This window comes from Pleurodeles waltl, chromosome 2_1, assembly GCF_031143425.1.
Source record: "Pleurodeles waltl isolate 20211129_DDA chromosome 2_1, aPleWal1.hap1.20221129, whole genome shotgun sequence".
Classification (NCBI taxonomy): Eukaryota; Metazoa; Chordata; class Amphibia; order Caudata; family Salamandridae; genus Pleurodeles; species Pleurodeles waltl.
Window position 1 is genome coordinate 23,539,880 of NC_090438.1, and position 21,305 is coordinate 23,561,184.

Here is a 21,305-nt window from a genome sequence, read left to right on the forward strand (position 1 = left end):
CAACTTTGTGTGGAGTAATACATTTATTATACACATCAGCCTCTTGTGGATTTGTTTAGCACCGATGGTAATGGAGGGGAAGGCGACAGTATTGATTACAGGAGTTCCTGTATGAACTTAAATAGTGGAAGCAAAGAACTTTTCTGCAAAATGGCTTTATAGGTCCAGGTGTCCATTGAAGAGAGAAGTGGTGGAGGGTGACAGTGATAAAGACGATGTTGGGATTCAGCTTCAGTGGTGCTTTGACTGAAAAATACTAGAGAAATGATTTGCAATTGCATGTTGGGTTGCAGGAGGTAATAGCGTTTATATCTATTTTGTTCTTGTTGTCAACATGGGGCATGCAGTGAAAGTTTTAAATGTTGGCAATGAAGGTTGTGTTGGTATTCGGGTAATGAAGTAGAGAATAAAAGAGGATTTTGATGATATGGATTGGATTGAGCTGTTGAGTGCCATGTAAGAGATTGCTGTCAATGTGTATTAAGTGGCAATAAACAAGTGACTGCGCCTTTCTCAATAACCCATTGGCTGGTCCCAGATTTCAATGGAGGAAGCTAGCACTCAATAATTCAGGTCCATTTGGTGTTTTACACAGCACATACAAGTATATCCTTGTTCATGTAAACAACTTGTCTAAGTGGCCTAATATATACATATAAATATATATATATATATGAAAAATAAATATTATATATATATATATATATATATATATATATATATATATATATATATATATATATATATATATTGTTGGACCTGGCGTTTTGACAGAGTCATCCCCAAACGTTTTGCCTCCTTCCTCCTATTATTTCTGACCTGTTGTTGTTGGCTTTTGACCTCTGGGCACTTTACCACTGCTAACCAGTGTTAAAGTGCATATGATCTCTGTGTAAATTGTACTATTGATTGGTTTATCCATGATTGGCTATTTAATTTACTTGTAAGTCCCTAGTAGGATGCACTATATGTGCATAGGGCTTGTAGATTAAATGCTACTAGTGGGCCTGCAGCACTGGTTGTGCCACCCACTTCAGTAGCCCCTTAACCTTGTCTCAGGCCTGCCATTGCAAGGCCTGTGTGTGCAGTTTCACTGCCACTTCGACTTAGCATTTAAAAGTACTTGCCAAGCCTAGAACTCCCTTTTTTCTACATATAAATCAAACATAATGTGTGCCTAGGTAACCCCAAGAGCAGGATGCTGTGTGGGTAAGAGGCAGGACATGTACCTGTGTAGTTATATGTCCTAGTAGTGTAAAACTCCTAAATTTGTTTTTACACTACTGTGAGGCCTCCTCCCTTCATAGGCTAACATTGGGGCTGCCCTCATACATTGTTGAAGTGGTAGCTGCTGATCTGAAAGGAGCAGGAAGATCATATTTAGTATGGCCAGAATGGTAATACAAAATCCTGCTGACTGGTGAAGTCGGATTTAATATTACTATTCTAGAAATGCCACTTTTAGAAAGTGAGCATTTCTTTGCACTTAAATCTTTCTGTGCCCTTCAATCCACGTCTGGCTAGGTTTAGTTGGCAGCTCTTTGTGCATTCACTCAAACACACCCCAAACACAGGGTACTCAGCCTCACTTGCATACATCTGCATTTTGAATGGGTCTTCCTGGGCTGGGAGGGTGGAGGGCCTGCCATCACACAAAGGACTGCCACACCCCCTACTGGGACCCTGGCAGACAGGATTGAACTGAAAGGGGACCTGGTGCATTTCTTAGACACTCTTTGAAGTCCCCCTGTAGGAAAGTACCATCTTGCCTGGCATGTTACCCCCGTATTTCACTGTATATATGTTGTTTTAGTGTATGTGTCACTGGGACCCTGCCAGCCAGGGCAGCAGTGCTCATAAGTGTGCCCTGTATGTGTTCCCTGTGTGATGACTAACTGTCTCACTGAGGCTCTGCTAACCAGAACATCAGTGGTTATGCTCTCTCTGCTTTCCAAATTGTCACTAACAGGCTAGTGACCAATTTCACCAATTCACATTGGCATACTGGAACACCCTTATAATTCCCTAGTATATGGTACTGAGGTACCCAGGGTATTGGGGCTCCAGGAGATCCCTATGGGCTGCAGCATTATTTTTGCCACCTATAAGGAGCTCTGAAAATTCTTACACAGGCCTGCCACTGCAGCCTGAGTGAAATAACGTCCACGTTATTTAACAGCCATTTACCAATGCACTTAAGTAACTTATAAGTCACCTATATGTCTAACGTTTACCTGGCAAAGGTTGGGTGCTAAGTTACTTAGTGTGTGGGCACCCTGGCACTAGCCAAGGTGCCCCCACGTCATTCAGGGCAAATTCCCCGGACTTTGTGAGTGCGGGACACCATTACACGCGTGCACTGGACATAGGTCACTACCTATGTACAGCGTCACAATGGTAACTCCGAACATGGCCATGCAACATGTCTAAGATCATGGAATTGTCACCCCAATGTCATTCTGGCATTGGGGAGACAATTCCATGATCCCCTGAGTCTCTAGCACAGACCCGGGTACTGCCAAACTACCTTTCCCGGGGTTTCACTGCAGCTGCTGCTGCTGCCAACCCCTTAGACAGGTTTCTGCCCTCCTGGGGTCCAGCCAGGTCTGGCCCAGGAAGGCAGAACAAAGGACTTCCTCAGAGAGAGGGTGTTACACCCTCTCCCTTTGGAAATAGGTGTCAGGGCTGGGGAGGAGTAGCCTCCCCCAGCCTCTGGAAATGCTTTATATGGGCACAGATGGTGCCCATCTCTGCATAAACCAGTCTACACCGGTTCAGGGATCCCCCAGCCCTGCTCTGGCGCGAAACTGGACAAAGGAAAGGGAGTGACCACTCCCCTGAACTGCACCTCCCAGGGGAGGTGCCCAGAGCTCCTCCAGTGTGCTCCAGACCTCTGCCATCTTGGAAACAGAGGTGCCGCTGGCACACTGGACTGCTCTGAGTGGCCAGTGCCAGCAGGTGACGTCAGAGACTCCTCCTGATAGGCTCTTACCTGTGTTGCTAGCCCATCCTCCTTCCTAGGTAGCCAAACCTCCTTTTCTGGCTATTTAGGGTCTCTGCTTTGGGGAATTCTTTAGATAACCAATGCAAGAGCTCATCAGAGTTCCTCTGCATCTCTCTCTTCACCTTCTGCCAAAGGATCGACCGCTGACTGCTCAGGACGCCTGCAAAACTGCAACAAAGTAGCAAAGACGACTACTGCAATCTTGTATCGCTGGTCCAAGAGTCGCAACAAAGTCGAGAGTGGGCAGATGCCCACGAAATGCCAGCTGAGGGTGCAAAGAAGCTGCACTGGATGGTAGAAGCTGTGGATTCTGCAAGAACGAAGAGGACTAGGAACTTCCCCTTTGGAGGATGGATGTCCCACGTCGTGAAGAAGCTTGCAGAGGTGTTCCCACGCAGAAAGACCACAAACAAGCCTTGCTAGCTACAAGGGCCGCAGTTAGGGTTTTTCGATGCTGCTGTGGCCCAGGAGGGACCAGAATGTCGCCACTTGGATGAGGAGACGGAGGGGGCGCCCAGCAAGTCAGTGAGTTCTCACAGAAGCAGGCAGCACCCGCAGAATCTCGATCCCAGGAAGGCAGAACAAAGGAAATAGGTTTTATAGGCATGGGAGGGGTAGCCTTCCCAAGCCACTGTCAATGCTTTGAAGGGCACCTTTGGTGCCCTTCTTGTATAAACAAGTCTTCACTGGTTTATGGATCCCCAGTCCCTGCTCTGGCACAAAAGTACAATAAGCACATCTATCGATGATGTGCCCAAAATGACAGGCGCCTGACCTACTGTAGTGGACAGTTGGAAGTAACCTAAGCCCGCCAGCAGAAGTAGCTATGGCGTTAGGCAGTTGCAACCACTGTGCATCTTGCCATTGGTTAACATTGCTGCCTTTGGCTGACTTAGGCCAAGACCATGACTGACGGTGGTGATGGTCCTGTATGTGGCAGCCTTGATTACCATTTTCTGCAGTATTTGCTCACTTGACTCCTGACACTGTTGCCAGCAAGATCTTCACTACGTGAGCTGCTGCACACTGCCTCTGGGAGCCATCCTGCCATGTCCTGCAGCTAATAGGTCCCTTTCCTTCACCCTGGAAGAGCTTGAGAGGCTAGTGGAGGAGGTCCTACCCATGTATGGACAGCTGTACGGGCTCCAGAGGAACAGGTGAGTCCAATGCCCTAGCAGTGTTTGATAGATGTTGTATGTGACGTTGCATCAGGCATTGTGTGAAGCCGTGTGAGCAGAGAGGATGGGTATGTGTGGCTACTTGCTGTGACTGATGTGTACTGACCACTCCCATTGGTATGGTGCAAGTATACATGACTTTCTCCTTTTGTCTGTGTCATCCATGCAGGTCAACAGTCATCAGAAGAAGGGGATTTGGCATGCCATCGCCAAGCAAGTGTGGCCGGCAGAGCACCCATTGTAGAAAACAGTGGGAGGACCTGAGACGCTGGGCCCTTAAGAACGCTGAGGCCCAGATGGGGATGTCCTCCCAAAGAGAGAGTGGTGGCCGTCAGACCCTGACCCCCCTAATGACCTGCATTTAGGAGGTGGCCTACTCTGAGGTGAATGGGCATTTGAGGGCAGCACAGCAGTCACAAGGGAGTAGGTACTAACTGTATCCTTGCACTTGGCTCTGGTATTTTGGTGTTTGCTGTCACCCATTTGCAGCTGTGACAATGTAGTAGGTGCCATATGTATCTAGACTAGTAGGAGTATATAGTACTTACATTGCCTGACTATTAGATTGAGATCTGGCATTGGGGTTGGCCACGTGTACATTTAGATCACCTGTGTCAAGGTATATCTATGACTGCATGTGAAGATGTGCAATTGACATTGCCACATGTGTGAAGCCACCCATCTATCTCCTACCTCGCATCCACCGCCTGGAACGCCCTACCCATCCACATCAGACAAACCACCTCCCTCCCCAGCTTCACAAAGGAACTGAAGACATGGCTTTTTTAATCCACCTCCGGTACACGCTACACTACCCCCCCCAGAGTCTTGAGACGCAAAAGGGTGAGTAGATGCACTTTATAAACACTGATTGATTGGTATGTATGTAAGCTGCTGTTTCATCCTACCCATCTAGTATTTCCAGGTCCATACAGCTGAATATGTGAATGTAGCTCTAAGGTGTCAGTACACTCCCATCTGTGTAGATCACATGGATTTGCCACTGAATGCCTGACATTTTTGGTACAGGGCCTAGTTACCTTATGTTCCGGTACAGGTATTTACTCAATGTGAGGCAGTCAACTGATATGGCCAGTATAGGACTGTACATATTGGTTTGTGCAGGTGTCCGCATTGTCCCTTCAATTTCATGCCATGGGGTATATGAAGGTTGTAACTGAGGGACATCCAACTATGACTGTCTGATTGTTAATACTTGGCCTTACCATGCATAGCACTGTAGGTGATTCACTATTATCCTGATGCCCTTGTTCTAGAGGAAGTAAGTGATTAGGCTGTCCTACCCTCTGAAAATGTACAATGTCCATGCTATAAGATCCAATGGCCTACCAATTATAGTGCAACATGTGGTATTAGCCACGTACATCAAGTCACAATAGTTACTTGGGGGCAGATGTCGTTGAGTGGGACAATTCTTGCTAACATTTGCCTAGCTGCTGCGGACAGGTTGGACAGAAAATGGTTTAGTTTACTTCTTACTTCGAGATGTTATGGTTTGGCTGAACTACATTTTGTCATACAGGTGTTGTTGTTGTAGAATATGTTGTAAGTGCAGTGGCAGTTGTATAGGACCATGTGTACATCATGTATATATGTATTTTCAGTGCGATATGTATGTTGTTTGGACATAGGTACAGGTAATCACATGTCAGGAATGGTGCGAATGATGTTGGTTTACTCATTTTGTCATGTTGTGGATCTGCATGTCAGGTAGAATGTCATGTGCCCTATTATGTTTTAGTTGGCTGGCCTTTGTTTAGTTCTCTGTGATTGTCAGTGGATGTCTCATGTGTGCTATGTAGACCTCTGTAGCTGTACATGCATTTATAATATGGTTTATCTGTGTATAGTAACTGCAGATCTTCCTCAGGGATTTAGTTCATGTAGTAACATGGCTGTTCTCCAGACATGGATTCTTAGCATCAGATATCACCTGTATGGTTCGGCACATGTTGTGTCTTCATCAAAGATTGTGTCCATTTTGGCATAAATGTACAGAGGGTTCAGCTAGGCATGTGATTGGAATGGCAGGTGATGTGTCATCTGTGAATATAGTTGTCTTTACTTGCATGGGACATGACCTACCTCTCTACCCCTCTCTCCCTCTCTCTCTGTGCATCAGCAGGCGAAGGAGACAGTGCGCAAGTGAGTGGGGATGCTGCTGGCCACGGGACCCAGAGTGCTGATATCACTAACAGCGACGGATCCAGTGTCCCAGAGGGTGAGGCGAGTGGCACGGGAGAGACAAGTTCATCATCATCATCCTCGAAATCCTCCTCCAGTGGACACTCCCTGTCAGTGGTGGACCTATCTGAGACCACCCTATCACCATCTTTGCCTGCCTCCCCCTTAATACCACGCCCTTCCTTTAGGTCCCCACCCAGTTGCCTGTGCCCGCTCATCCAGGAGGGTGGGTGTCTCTATTGCACAGGCACCTCTGCCCCTGCCCTTGTCAGCCCTGAGACCCTTAGTGAGGAGGCTATTGATCTCCTGAGGTTGATCTAGGTGGATCAGTTGACCATTGTGAATGACATCCAGGGACTGGCAACTCAAGTCCAGCAGAGTAATACGTTCCTGGAGGGCATTCATGGTGCAGTGTTGACCTACAGAAATCCTTTCAGGCTCTGCCCTCCACACTGACGGCAGCCAGTCACCCTTTGTCTTCTGTCCTCCTCCACCTTCCCCTCCCCAATACCAAACCCCTATTCCCCAACCCAGTCAAAGCAAACAAACAGACAAGCATGAATCCATCTCAACATCCAAGGGTACCAATGAAAAACACAAGCACCACAAGACCCACCACCAGCAACACACACAAAACACACACAAACAACATCCACCTGCTGACACACCAACACTCACTACCTGCACTGACTTCCACTCCCCATCAACATTCACCGATGCAGCCACAACTCCTATCCTACCCACAGTCAGCATAATAGCAGACCCTCAGACATTCACCCCAGTCACCACATCCCCAGACACCATAACCACAGATACTCCTACATGCAGCACGTCCACCATGCCTGCAGTCACCACCCCAACAGACAGTCACCCATCCACCACAGCTTCACCCAGCACCTTCACCCACTTCCTCCCAAGACACATAAACGCCTACACTCACCTATCGAGCAGACACCCAGCACCCACAAGCATGCCTCGAACACTCCTACTTCTCTCCTACTCAGTGTAACCCCCAAATGCTCTTGCTCTGTGTCCCGCCCTAAGTCCAGCCCTTCCACCTCCAAGACCTCATGTGCCTCCCTGCAACTACCCATGCCCCTCCCCCTGCCAAGAAGTCAACCCCTCCTAAGAGTTCCCAGCCCTCGCCTAAGCCTCGACCTAAGCCACCCTTCCAACCTCAAAGATCCCGCTCCCAAACCTAATCCCAAGCCCCTCTACACCCACTAATCCCTGACGTGCCTTCCTGCCCCCTTGATGCCCCTACCTGTGAAGGTTACATGGCAGTCAGTCAAGTTGTGGCACTTGGAAGTGCCATATTTGCATGTTGCACATATGTGCTTGGATTGGCCAACTCATTGTTTTTTCGAAGGTTACATCTTTGTCCTGCCTTTCTTTTCTTGTGACTTTTTTGGTCTTAGCTGCTTTTGTTTGTGTGTGTGTGTAAGTTTTGTGTGATAGTTGTACTACCAGTTGTGTCTGGTCAGCATGTGTGGGTGTGTGCATTGCATTTGTCCTGCAGTAATGGATGTGTGTTGGTGATGACTATGAAAATGTTCGGGACATGTATTTGCATTGGCATTGTGTGTGGTGATTGTGTTGACATGTGTTATTTGCATTGTTTGCCTTTGTGTGGTTGTACTGCATGCGTGAGTATATGTGGTGATTTGTTGTGATGTGTGTATGTGAGGTATGACATATGCCTCGTTGTATGGATGTGTGATTGGGTGAGTTAGTTCTCTGATGTTGTGTTGTATGTATGATTTGTCAAGTGGAGGTGTGTTTTGTGGATGCTTAATGGTACATTTGCGGTGTTGTGGTGTTGTTGTGTCACTTGGTTGTGTTGTGTGTTGTTCTGTGTGACTGTGCCAGTGCTGTGTATCTGGGGTTTGGTGTGGGTTTTGTCATGTGTGTGTGTGATGGCCATAGTGTGTGCACTATGTATGTGTGTGTGTGTATGTGGCTGTCTGTGAGTGTGTGTGTCAGTGTGAGGTTACGTGTGTGTGTCGCCCTCACCACCCATTCTGGATGTATATGTTATGTGTGCATAGGTACATTGGCATTTTGCAATAGGGACAGGTAAGTGTGTGTACTCAGGGTTGCTGTCATCGTCGCTGGTTCCGTAGTCGTTGGGCAGGCAGGAGCTGCAGGAAGACATGTAGTTCAGGTTCCATGGCAACTTCAGACAAGTATGGCTTCCTGAGGGTGAGTGCCTCCTTTTATAAAGTTGGTTTTCACCAGGGTTTCTGTGGTGGTACGACCACGGCGGAAACCTTGACGGTATGCAGCCTCATAATCTGCCTGACAGGATCAAGGTCTCCGCCAGCCTGCAGGTGGCTGCCGTAGTTCATGGCAACCTGACCACTGTGGCGGTGCCGGCAGTGGATTGGCTGTATTCTGTTGTGAATACCGCCATGGTCATGAGACCGCCAAACTGGTAATGAGGCCCTAAATGATTTAAACCTTTGACTCAAAGTAACAGGTTTGTTACTTTATTCCTCATGACTTGGCAGTTGACAGTATTGCCTTTCACCGCCCCCTCAATCGACCTGGTGGTGGAATGGGGGTGGTCGCTTGTAGATCATTTCATATATCAGCCTTGGCTCTAGAGCCATTAGGCTTTGCAGCAGTACTTGGACTTTCTAACAACATTTCTGGCTCCTTAGAAATCAAAGGCATTTTAATAGACAGACCTCCACTCTGTTACAAATACTTTTGCGAGGCATTCACAAATGTTCTTACCTCTTTAAGGATCAACCACTCCCACCTTTTTGCTTTAGGCAATTTCAATAACTTGGTGGACCCCTGTAATGATGTAATGGGGAAAGCACTAATCTTTTCCCTTCAACACATGAATCTCAACCAACTGGTATGAAGTAACACCCACTCAGCAGGACAAACTCTAGATCTGGTCTTAGTTGATAATTTGTCTTCTATTTTGCAGACAAAATCAGCATAAGTTGCCAAGTCTTTTCACTTTTCTCACAAATACTTATCTCAGAGTTCTCACACATTCTACTCTCCTTCCCCTGAGCCTAAGGTAACACGATTTAACCCAATCTTGCCAGATACATTATTGCACTATGGGTCAGCTATCATTAGAGCCTTTGCATTTACAACCTTATTTTGCTTAGATTTTAGCCTTGAAAAAGCAACTGGATAATGGAACACATTTCGGCTGTATGAATATACTGAAGATTACAGAACTCTTCTTTCTTCATTAAACCATATAATTGAATCATCAACCCAAATCCTTACTTTATGGACTTTCAATTTTTCTTAGATTTCTAATTTAGTGCTATTGTATCTTTTGTTGTTTGTTGCTTGCATTTGTTTGAGTTAGAGTTTCACAAGTGAATGCATGAATTCAGTTTGCATAGTTTGTTGAACTATGGCCAGGTGACTCCTGATTTCAGAGATGTTGCATATTTAGGCTGAGTGAGTAAGCGTTTAATGCTTTAATATTTTTTCCTTAAAAAATCTGAAGGATTTTTGAAGCAATTAGTTCTGCTTTCTGCCACAGGTGGCGCTCATGTGGTTCTGTTTAGCTTGATAATAACTAATACTTTTTAGGATGAAATGCCATTTCTACTTATAATAAAATCTGCCCTGGCTTCAAATATGTGTTTCTTTAAATATTTTTCCTTCTTAATGCTTAACGTTTAGCCTGTAAGGGTTTTTTTTTTTTTTTTTTGTTCAGATGTTTTGTGAACAATTTGATGAATTTCTTAATTTTTTGTCCTTTAGTTTAGGAGATGTCAATTTATTTGATTTTTTCTGGCATTCGTGCGTGTGATCACTATGTTACTGTTTATCTCAAGTTCAGCTGGGGTCATTTTATAGTCAGGAAAGACAGGAGAAGCAAGGATGGATTATTCTGACCCATTATTTTGTTTGTTTTGGTTGTCAAATTTTCACCATTTTGGAAAAGATTGGAGAGAAAGTAAAAGGTGGTCTGACCAATCTAATGGGATCTGGGTCTCAGTTTTCAAGAAGTCATCCTTGGTGATTACCAGGCTAAGCTTGGTATCTAAGATTTGGTGAGAAGCACTGTTGAGGGAGGTCATTGTTGAGTGGGAAGAGAAATAATTGAGCTACAGCTTTGCCAACTTGGTTTCCCAAGAAAGAATTGGAGTCTGTGAGGCGATGGTACTGGGGGGCAGTTTGATTTTTCTGGCCAAAATTGTATTATTTATTTTTACAAAGAAAGTTGTTATCATTGAGAGGGTAATAGTGAAAGTGAAACTTTTTGTACCTCATATTTGCAGATCTCACTTGCACTGACAGACATTAAAAGAGGGTGAATTGTTTACATTCTAAATTCTTGCACTGAAAAGTATGTGTGCTACTCTGGGACTGGGCTGGGAGTCTATTATCTTCTTGGGGGAGTCATTTAACCTGGTTTCTGTTAGGAGGAACATGGGTATATTGTTGAGGATCAAGTCTGCAATGTCTGGGGGCATTTTGAGGCTGAGCGGCATATGTGCAGAAGTCTCTTGAAGGATGAGAAGAGTGTCTTGAAAGTCGTTGCATAAACCTGGTGTCTGATTAAGGCTAATGAGATGTGTACCATTGTTGCTAGGCTATTAGGAAACCAGTCTTCTTGAGTTGAGTATTTTCAGTATCTGGAAAAAAATCTGTGTGGACTATTGAGAGATTGGTCTTGATACCAAAGTAGAAGTGTATCAGTGAGCTCAAGGACTATTTGGAGATGGTTCTCTCGGTTGGTAGCCCTTGCTGTTTCTTTTGTTGTTAAGAGGTTGGAGTTGTATGAAGGGCTGATTGATGGTGAAGGGGAAAGTGCTCCTACACTGTGCCTCAACTATGTGTGATGTGGAGAAAAGAAGCACTGGTTGTACATCTATCTGGCAATGACTACAATTCACACCATGGACCTCATTCACATTGCTAATGTGTTGAAATCTCCAAAACATGCACAATGCTATTGCTTGTCTAGCAAACAACTAATTCCAGAAAAGAAAACTGACACCTCAACGTTTAAGGGAGAAATGAAATGACATCTGTTTTGGCTTCCAGTTCATAAACAGATGATTGCTCCAGAGATGTGAGATACAGGCCCATATTTCTCAAGGTTTTATGCTGCTCTTGAGCCACAAGGTCGACAAAATTGAAGTGATTTACCAAGCCAGTCAGCACCATCTTGTGTGGTCCTGTGTGGCTTGATAAATCTAGAGAAACGCCAGGGATTGTGAATCGCTGCCTTGCATTACTCTGCAGTAGGGAGGGGTTTCCATGGGTAGAGCATGGTTGTTACCATGCACTCAAGGATTTTCATGCATTTCCAGATTTACTATGACTCGTAGCCCTGGGGATGCTTCCAAATGTTACACCTTCCCAGATGAGGAGTAGCAAAAAGAAATATATTTAGCTGTCCTCTTATTTTCCTCTTTCTACATATGCCAGCCTGCACAAAGTCAATCTCACCTACAATGCAGGCACCCTTGCAAAATGATGTAAGGATGCCTACATAAGTGCTAGGACCCAAAAGTTCACCAGCAATACTAAAGGACAGTAACGCATCATATATTGGTAAACGCGGCTCATTCCTGCCCTTTCACGCAGGATAGCAAGGTGGCTTGCGTCATTGTTCTGCAGGAAAGAATGATAAATCTGCCTAGCAATGTTTAGACTACAGACTGTCTGGGTGGCCATCTTGAAAACATCTATACATTTTTATATAGCAGCCACGAAGATGGTTATCTTCACATTATTACAAATATATGTCAGTCAAAAATGTAAAGCATGTTAATCACATTGTATGTCTTTGCTTTCAGCGAAATGTGGAAGGAGAACCAATGTATGTTGCAAGGAAAAGTCCAAAAAGTTATCAGGTGTGACGTCACAAGCAGTAACCCGCTGTCCCCCATCACCGAGCCCCAGGCTGACTGTTTGCTCTTGGCACACTGTTTGGAGCACTTTGTTACAGATAAGAAGTCCTATACTGATGCTCTCAAAAATGTCTCTACTCTGTTAAAGCCTGGAGGACATCTAGTAATGAGTGCATGCCTCGAAGCAACTTTTTACATGGTCGGCGACTTCAAGTTTCCCATTCTCTTCATGGATGACGGTTTTGTGAAGGATGCTCTCACCAAGGCTGGTTATGTCATTGATGACGTTCACATTTTTTATCGGAAAGCAGACAGTTTGTATGATATAGCTGATTATAAAGGGGTTATTGTTTTAAAAGCACACAAAAAAACAGAAATGTAAATAATAAAAAAGAGGAAACTCTCAATGATGGAAAAGTCAGATTGCACCAGCATCAAATTCCTTTCTTTTCCATTTTTCCATGATGGCTTTAGCACTTTGTTTAAAATTGTAGTCATATCTTGAGAAGAAATGTTTATCAAGCTGTATACAGTGTTGAGTAACAATAGAGATTACAAATATTAGTGAGTAGTTGATAATAAACAATGATTCCATTCTATGGTCTGGACATTCCTCACTTTTGAGAACACCTGTCTGCTTCTGTTTTGTTTTTAATTATAAATCCCTAGGATCTGGATCCACCTACATTCAACTATTGTCAGAACCCAGGGGACTGACTGGACTAGTGATCGTTTTTCAGGATAAATGTGTTTAAAGGCCACAATTACTCCATTTCATCCCTGAACTTAAATTCCATTGGGGCAGGTTAAGCATGCACTCATGCTTTCTTTATATTTGTTTTGGAAATGAAGAGGTTACTTTCTCCTACGGTGGTGAGTGGCTGTGAGAAAGTAGTCTCTTACTGGCATGGTTACCCCCACTTTTGGTCTGTTTGTGAGTGTGTCAGTGTGTTTTGCCTGTCTCACTGGGATCCTGCTAGCCAGGACCCCAGTGCTCATAGCTTGTGGCCTGTGTAGTACCTAACTGTGTCACTGAGGCGCTGCTAACCCGAACCTCAGTGCTTATGCTCCCGCTGCTTTTAAATTTGTCACTGTAGGCCGGTGACTTCATTTACAAACTTCAATTGGCATACTGGACCCCCATTACAAGTTCCTAGTAGGAAATCCATATAGGCTGCAGCAATTCTTTTGCCACCCATTGGGAGCTCAGACAATCTCTTACACAGGACTGCCATTGCAGCCTGCGTGAAATAGTGCACACACTATTTCACAGCCATTTTCACTGCACTTAAGTAACTTATAAGTCACCTATATGTCTAACCTTCACTTGCTGAAGCTTAGGTGCAGAGTTACTAAGTGTGAGGGCACATTTGCACTAGCAAATGTGCCTCCACATAGTTCATTAGTCCATTACATACGTGCACTCCATACAGGTTAATACCTATATGTAGCTTCACAATGGTAACTCCGAATCTGGCCATGTAACATGTCTAAGATCATGGAATTGTCCGCCCAATCCAAATTTGGTATTGGGGAGCCAATTCTATGCATTCTGGGGGCTTTACCATGGACCCCTAGTACTGCCAAACCAACTCTCTGAGGCTTGCACTACAGCTACAGCTGCTGCCACCTCACAGACAGGGTTCTGCCCTCCTGGGGTCTGGGTAGCCCAGTCCCAGAAAGGCAGAACTTGACAAAGCATTTCCTCTGAGAGCAGGATGTTACACCCTCTCCCTTTGGAAATATGTGTTACAGGCTGGGGAGGGGTAGCCTCCCCCAGCCTCTGGAAATGCTTTGAAGAGAACAGATGGTGCCCTCCTTGCATAAATTAGTCTACACAAGTTCAGGGACCCATTCTCCCCTGCTCCCCTTCTCTGGCAGGAAACTGGAAAAAGGAAAGGGGAGTGAGCACTCCCCTGTCCATCACCACTCCAGGGGTGGTGCCCAGAGCTCCTCCAGTGTGTCCCAGACTTCAGCCATCTTGCTTTGCAAGGTGTGGGGGCACTCTGGAGGGCTACAAGTGGCCAGTGCCAGCAGGTGACGTCAGAGACCCCTCCTGATAGGTCCATGCCTGATAAGGTAGCCAATCCCCCTCTCAGGGCTATTTAGGGTCTCTCCTGTGGAGTCTCTTCCGATTCTGCTTGCAACTTTCCTTCAGGAATCCTCTGCAACAACTTCAGACTCTTCTGACCTCGGATCAACCGCAGCCTCCTCCAAGAAATGCTGTAACTGCAACAAAGTGTCTACAAGAGACACTTTTCTTCAGCAACCTCAGCTCTAAGTCAGCAAATGCAACAGTTTCCATGGTGTGCATGCTCTGGGGACTCCCAGTCTTCATCCTGCACCAGAAGGAACAAAGAAATCTCCTGTGGAGTAACGGAGTCACTCCCCTGCTCCAAGCAGCCTCCTTCCAAGGCTACGGCCTGTACCCTGGGACTCCTCTCACAGAGATGAGCATGCTCCTAAGGACAGAGATGGTGGACATCATCGACATAGACTGTCCTGAGGTCCTGCTGACGCAATTTGGAGGAGGTAAGACCTTGCCTTCCCCAAAAACGACGGTACCCCTGTGATCTGTGTCTTCTTCGCCTCCTGAGGTCTCTGTGCCAGGTCCCCAGCACTCCATCTTGCAACACTCAATTTGCTGAGTTGTTCTCCGGCAGCGTGGGACCTTCTTTTGTTGTGCTGCATCAACTGTGTTTTGCTCCTTCTTTGAACCTGGATCATGCAACTCCTGGGGGTGCTGGCTGGCATCCTGAGGGCTCTCCAAAGTGCTGAAAGCCCCCTCTTCCTCCTCACAGAGAGTTGAGGCCCCAAGGTCCCTCCTGGGTCCATCCAGCGCCATTTTGATTAAAAATGCACTTTTGTCATAGCCAAGGCTTGTTGGTGACTTCCGACAGAAAATCCCATCTGCAACAATCTTCACACCGTGGAACATCTTTTACATCACACAGGATCACGCTGGCATCTTCCTAGGGTGCATTCCTGCAGTCTTCAACTAACTGGGGACTCTTCTTTTGCACCCTATTCAGGGTTGGCAGGGAGTCCTGTCCTTCCTGGAACTTCTTTCGACTTCTGGACCTGGTCCCCTTCATTTGTAGGTCTTCAGGTCCAATAATCCAACAGTTTTTCTTTGCAGACTTGGTTGGCTGCTGCAAAATCCCAACAATGAGGTGTAGTGTGTCCTAAGGAAACCTGCAGTACTTTACTCATGCTTCTTTGGGCTCAGGGGTGAGGTAATTTACTTACCTTTACTGTATTCTTACTCTCCCAGGGATTCTGCATACACTACACTTGTCTAGGGGGGAAATCGTGATTCACATTTGTAGGAAAGTACCATCTTGCCTGGCATGTTACCCCGCATTTTGACTGTATATATGTTTGTTTTTGCCTGTATCACTGGGATCCTGCCAGCCAGGACCCCAGTGCACAGAACGTGTGCCCTGTATGTGTTCCCTGTGTGTTGCCTAACTGTATCACTGAGGCTCTCTGCTTTTAAAAATGTCACTGCAGGCTAGTGACTAATTTTACCAATTCTGATTGGCACACTGGAACACCCTTATAGTTCCCTAGTATATGGTACCTAGGTACCCAGAGTATTGTGGTTCCAGGAGATCCCTATGGGCTGCAGAATTTCATTTGCCTCCCATCGGGAGCTCAGACAATTCTTAGACACGACTACCACTGCAGACTGAGTGAAATAATGTTCATGTTATTTCACAGACATTTTACACTGCACTTAAGTGTAGGAAAGTACCATCTTGCATGGCATGTTACCCCCATTTTCACTGTATGTATGTTTGTTTTTGCCTATGTGTCACTGGGATCCAGCTAGGCAGGACCCCAGTGCTCATAATGTATGCCCTGTATGTATGCTGTACAACTTAGAGCACTTGTCTAGTCTGTGTTTTAAAGAGCTGCACCAGTGCTGACTGACCCCAGGATGTTTGCTATGGAGATAGACGGCTGGGTGAGTACCAGGTTCCACAAGAAAGTGTATGGGGAGACTTCACCAAAGGTGGGCAGGGTCCCCAGCAACAGAGTCGGGTGACAATGGTAAACAAAAGGCCCCAATCTAACACCTTGGGTAAAAAATTCCAACCCCCCCAGGAGATAGGAAACCATGGGTCTCTTCAGGGAAGCCTGCAGAGACGGGAGCCCGTAAATGTTTTGCTTGTAACCCAGTGAGTCACATGAAGGGGGTCCTAAGTAAACACAGCCCTGGGAAGACAAAGGGGTTGGCCAGTGTAGCATCAAGCGGACACAGAACTGGGAACACCAAGGGGGTGGCCAGTGTAGCACTTGGGAAGGAATTGGTCCCAGGTGGGTGTGGGGAAACAATTGTGATGACCCTTGTCTCACTAGGGGACAGTTATGTTAGTTATGTTACACAATTTATAGAGCGCATGGCTACCCTCAGGTTTCCCAGTGCTACTAAACCCTAACCACAGAGGGGAAGAGAGTGATACGCAACAAGAAAGGAATAAAAACAACTGGACCTAGAATAACCAAGTTTTCAAGGCCTTTCGAAATTCCAGATCTTGCTCCATCAGCCGAAGATTAAGAGGCAGCGAGTTCCACAATTTGGCTCCTAAAAACATCAGAGAGGACCCACCCCATCTTGCTTTCTTTATTTTCAGTACAGTTACTAAAGCAAGAGTAGTGGATCTCAAATCTCTATTCGGCCTATAAAAAGTGGCCAAGTTCCTAAGGAGCATAGGTCCTCTATCATGCAAAGACCTGTGGATATGACATAGAGCCTTAAATTTGATCCGCTGTACAACAGGCAACCAGTGCAAGGAGGCCATTCCAGCTTTCACAGAAGAACTTCTTGGGATGTTCAGTAGTAAACGAGCCGCAGCATTTTGAACTCTGTAATTTCTTGTAACATATACTGGGGAACCTAGAAAAAGGCCGTTCCTGTAGTCTAGCCTTGAAAGAATAACAGCTTGCACAATGAGTCTTCTAGCCAGTGCTGGAAGAATAACAAAAATCTTCCTAAGAAGTCTCAGTAAGGCAAAGCAAGTAGTAGATATTTTTGTAGCCTGCAGGTCTAGCGTCAGAAGGGGATCCAGACTGATCCCCAGGCTCTTCACATGCTTTTTGGGAGGAGGGAACTCACTAGGTGCCGAAGGACAGGTGCGAGAAATGCCAGGCTTTGGTTCAGGGCCCAGTAGCATGACTTCCGTCTTCTCCTCATTTAGTTGCAATTTACTCTGAGTCATCCAGCTTGAGACCACTTGCATACAAGTAAGGAAAGCGGCTCCTTCTGAGGTCTCATTAGCAGAAAAGGAAACCACCAGTTGGGTGTCATCAGCATAGGACACTAATGCTAACCCAAATGATTCCACCAAAGGGGCCAAGGGAGCCATATAAATGTTAAACAGTGTCGGACTAAGGGCAGAGCCCTGAGGTACACCACACCTGCACTGTAGTTTGTTTGATAGGAACGATCGATCTAGGACCTCAAAGGACCTGTCCTGTAGGAAGGAAGTAAACCAGACAAGTGCCTGTTCCTTAATTCCGAGCTCCCTCATTCTCTGGATCAATACCTGGTGGTCTACTGTGTCAAAAGCTGCGCTCAAGTCCAGCATAATAATCACTATGGTGAGACCCTGGTCAACCCGCTTTCTAGCCTCTTCCGTAAATGCAATTAATGCAGTTTCCATGCTGTGACCAGTTCTAAAACCCATCTGAGTGGGATGGAGCAACCTATTCTCTTCTAAAAAGGTAGAAAGTAGCCAATTGATGTATTTATCCTAAATTTTAGTGGGGTGGGCAAAAGGGAAATGGGCCTAAAATTCTTCAACACCGTCGGGTCAAGAGAAGGTTTTTTTAATAGCGGTTTCACTATAGCATGCTTCCAAGAGCTATGTACTACTCCTTTGGAAAGAGAATCATTAAGTAAATGTGTCAGCATAGGAACAACAACTTCCGCCCCCTGCACAAATATGTGAGAGGGGCAGGGTCCAGGGTGGATCCTGATTTCAGGGCACTCAAGAAATTTAACACTTGAGTTTGTGAAAGAGGGTTAAGGTGAGAAAGACAGGCTGTATTAACACCATTAACAAACTCCTCGTCCTTCAGTGAAGGACTTTTCTCCCCAAAAGTGGCATAGATGTCTAAACATTTTTGGTGGAAAAATGCAGCTAATAAATTGCTGTGTTCTATGGAAGCCTCTAAAGGATTGTCTTTCACAGGTGTGTGTAGAATATCTTTTAATATTTGGAAAACTACTTTGGGGGAACCTTTGGGGGAACCTGCAGCTCCCTCAATCAATCCCTCCTTGATTTTAGCATGATACCTTCTGATAGCCCCCTTGTAAGCTTCCCTATCTGCTGGAACAAACAGCTTTCTCCAAGTTCTTTCTAACTTTTTACATTCCATTTTTAGGAGAAGTAATGAGGGGGTAAACCAAGGGACACTGGACTTAAGAGATTCCAAAGTGACTAAAAAATTCTCTTTATCCAATTTATTCCACGATCTCCCGACCTGAACAACAGGCTTACTCCCACTCACCATTGTACCCGTGGCTAATTCAATAGAAATAAAAAAATGATCAGACCAAGCTAGTGGGGTCGGAGACCTAAATGTCAGGGCAGGAGTGTTACTAAACACTAAGTCAATAGTATGACCCTTTTCGTGGGATGGGCCTTTAACAAGTTGGGTCAGACCCATTGCTTCCATACCACCAAGTAGATGCCTTGAATCTGTTCATTCCGGGATCTCACCATAAATATTAAAATCTCCTAAAATGGTAAGATTAGGTCTGGCACCTATAAATTCTGCCGTGCAGTCTAAGAGAGAGTCTACAAACTTTTCCGAGGGGCCTGGGGGGTGATAAATTATGATCCCAGAGAAGGTATACCGAGGGTTAAGAGCTAGAGAAAAAAACATCCCTTCTCCCTCCACTAACTGAAGAGGCTGAAAGGTGAGGTTCAAACAGTCCCTATAAATGACTGCAATACCCCCTCCTCTTGCCATCCCTCTGTCTAATCTGGCAATTCAATACCCAATAGGTAATGCCAGGCTAATATCAGGATCAGAAGCATCATTCATCCATGTTTCGGTTAGAAACAATGCTGTAGGAGAGACCTCAGTTAACATCAAGTTTGTGGGCGACCAAAGAGCGGCAGTTAGTGTAGAGCAAGGAGGTAAGAGGATTACCCCCTGCCTCCAACTCAAGCCCCCTGGGATTGAAAGTCCAGTAACAGGCAGGGCAGCGCCATGTATCTCTAGTACACTCTCTACATATAATACATTCCTTGTTCCCTGAGACTCTCAGGTCATGCAGTTCCTTAGAGGAATAACAGTAGATAGAAGGGGCATCACTAACCTCTGAGGGAGAATCAAGGAAGCAGGCCCCCAGGCCTGACCTGGCACGGACGGGTGCAGACGGGCTTGCCTTTGGCACCAGCCAGCAAGGAAAAAATGGCGGCCGTCACAAAAAACAAACCCCAAAACAAATAGCCCAAAAGAGGAATCAGGGCTACAGGGACCCTAAACACAGGTCACAAACAACAGTCCCCCTCAGCAAAAAAAAAGTAAAACCAGATTCACACTCTTTTTGCATGGTTAGCCCCCCACTTTTTGCCTGATGTTGATGTGTCATAGAAGTTGTAGTGCCCAGGGCCCCTGCTAACAAGGTTCCCTGGGCAGAGCTCTTTCCCTAAATCCGTGCGATGCTTGGCACAATTGGATACACGCTTAACTTTTCCTGTAAGTCCATAGTAAATGGGTACCCATGTACCCAGGGCATGGGGTGTTCAGAGTAGTCCCCTTAAGGCAGTAGCACTGATTGTGCCACCCTCTAGGGCCCTGCACCCAGAGACACCCAGCACTGCTATTGCAGGCTGAGTGTTCTGGAGCAAACCTAAAAAGATAAATTCGACATGGCACACTCCCTATCTGCCCTATCCAACCTACACTGCATATTTTATGGTTAAGTCAGCCCTCTGGCAGGCCATTCAGCCCTATGGCAGGGTGCACCATGATGTATGTGAGGGCACAGTAGCAGGACCAATATGCCCCCACTGTGTCCTTACCAAACCTGGCGCAAAGTAAGTGAACAGAGCAGCCATTTTAAGTCCATGTACTGGACACTGGTCATACATCAGTGTAGGAGGCTGGCCTGGTTATAGTGAGCACCTAAGGTACTTACACCTTATACCAGGTCCAGTTATCCCTTGTTAGTGAAATGTAGGCAGTGCCTAAAAGCCAGGATCTCTAGAGGTAGATGTAGCTGAGCACCCAAGACTTATCTAGGAGACATGCAAAGCTCATGCAATACCACTGTAGTCACAGAGAATTCACACACATGAAAGAAAATACTCTGTATTTACTTTAGTGACACAAATGCCAAAAATACCATAGAGACTATACTCCTTTAGGAGGTAAGTAATACACAAATTATATACACTAGTATGCAGAAATGTGCATAAAAACAATTAGTAACAGTGCAAATAGTGAAAATCACAATAGTTAGAAATGGGCCTAGAGGGAGCGCAAACAATATACTAAGAAAGTGGAATGCAAATGTCAGTTTCCCACCTAGACAAGTGTAGTGTGCAGTGGGGTGCTAGGAGTATTAGAAAACACCAAAGGTAAGTACTAGAACACACCCCAGAGCCCAGGAAAGCAAGAGTAAAACATAGTGCATTCCTGGACCTGAACACCTGTAGAAGAAGGGGACCACGTCCAAGAGGCACAGAAGAGTCCAGGGAGACCAGAAGCCACTGCTAACCAGGATAAAGGTGCAAATGAAGAACCACTGGTGAAGAACATCAGTCAGTACTGCAACCAGGAAGACGGATTCAGTTTCCTGGGTGGTGTAGATGATGTCCCACGCCGGATGGAAGATTGCAGTCTGGTTTGTATCGCTGGAGTCTGCCAACATGCCATGTGACATGCAAAGCTTGCGGTTAGTGAAAAATGGCACTGCCCGGGACCAGGAAGGGCCAGGTGGACTCTACCCAGAAGGAGGAGTCATAGGGGACTCTCAGCAACTCAGAGAGCCCACAGAAGACCAGGCAGCATGCACAGGAGTCCCACAGCACAAGGACAAAGGAGGTG

General features: G+C 45.8%; 1 protein-coding gene across 1 annotated transcript in view; it reads left to right on the forward strand.

The window, feature by feature from the left end:
• Positions 1–12,830, forward strand: part of LOC138258140 (nicotinamide N-methyltransferase-like) — a 35,156-nt gene extending 22,326 nt beyond the window's left edge. The window contains exon 3 of the mRNA XM_069205920.1: positions 12,180–12,830. Coding sequence (XP_069062021.1) covers positions 12,180–12,615 — 436 coding nt within the window. The 3' untranslated portion in view covers positions 12,616–12,830. The remainder of the gene's footprint in view (positions 1–12,179) is intronic.
• Positions 12,831–21,305: the final 8,475 nt, after the last annotated feature.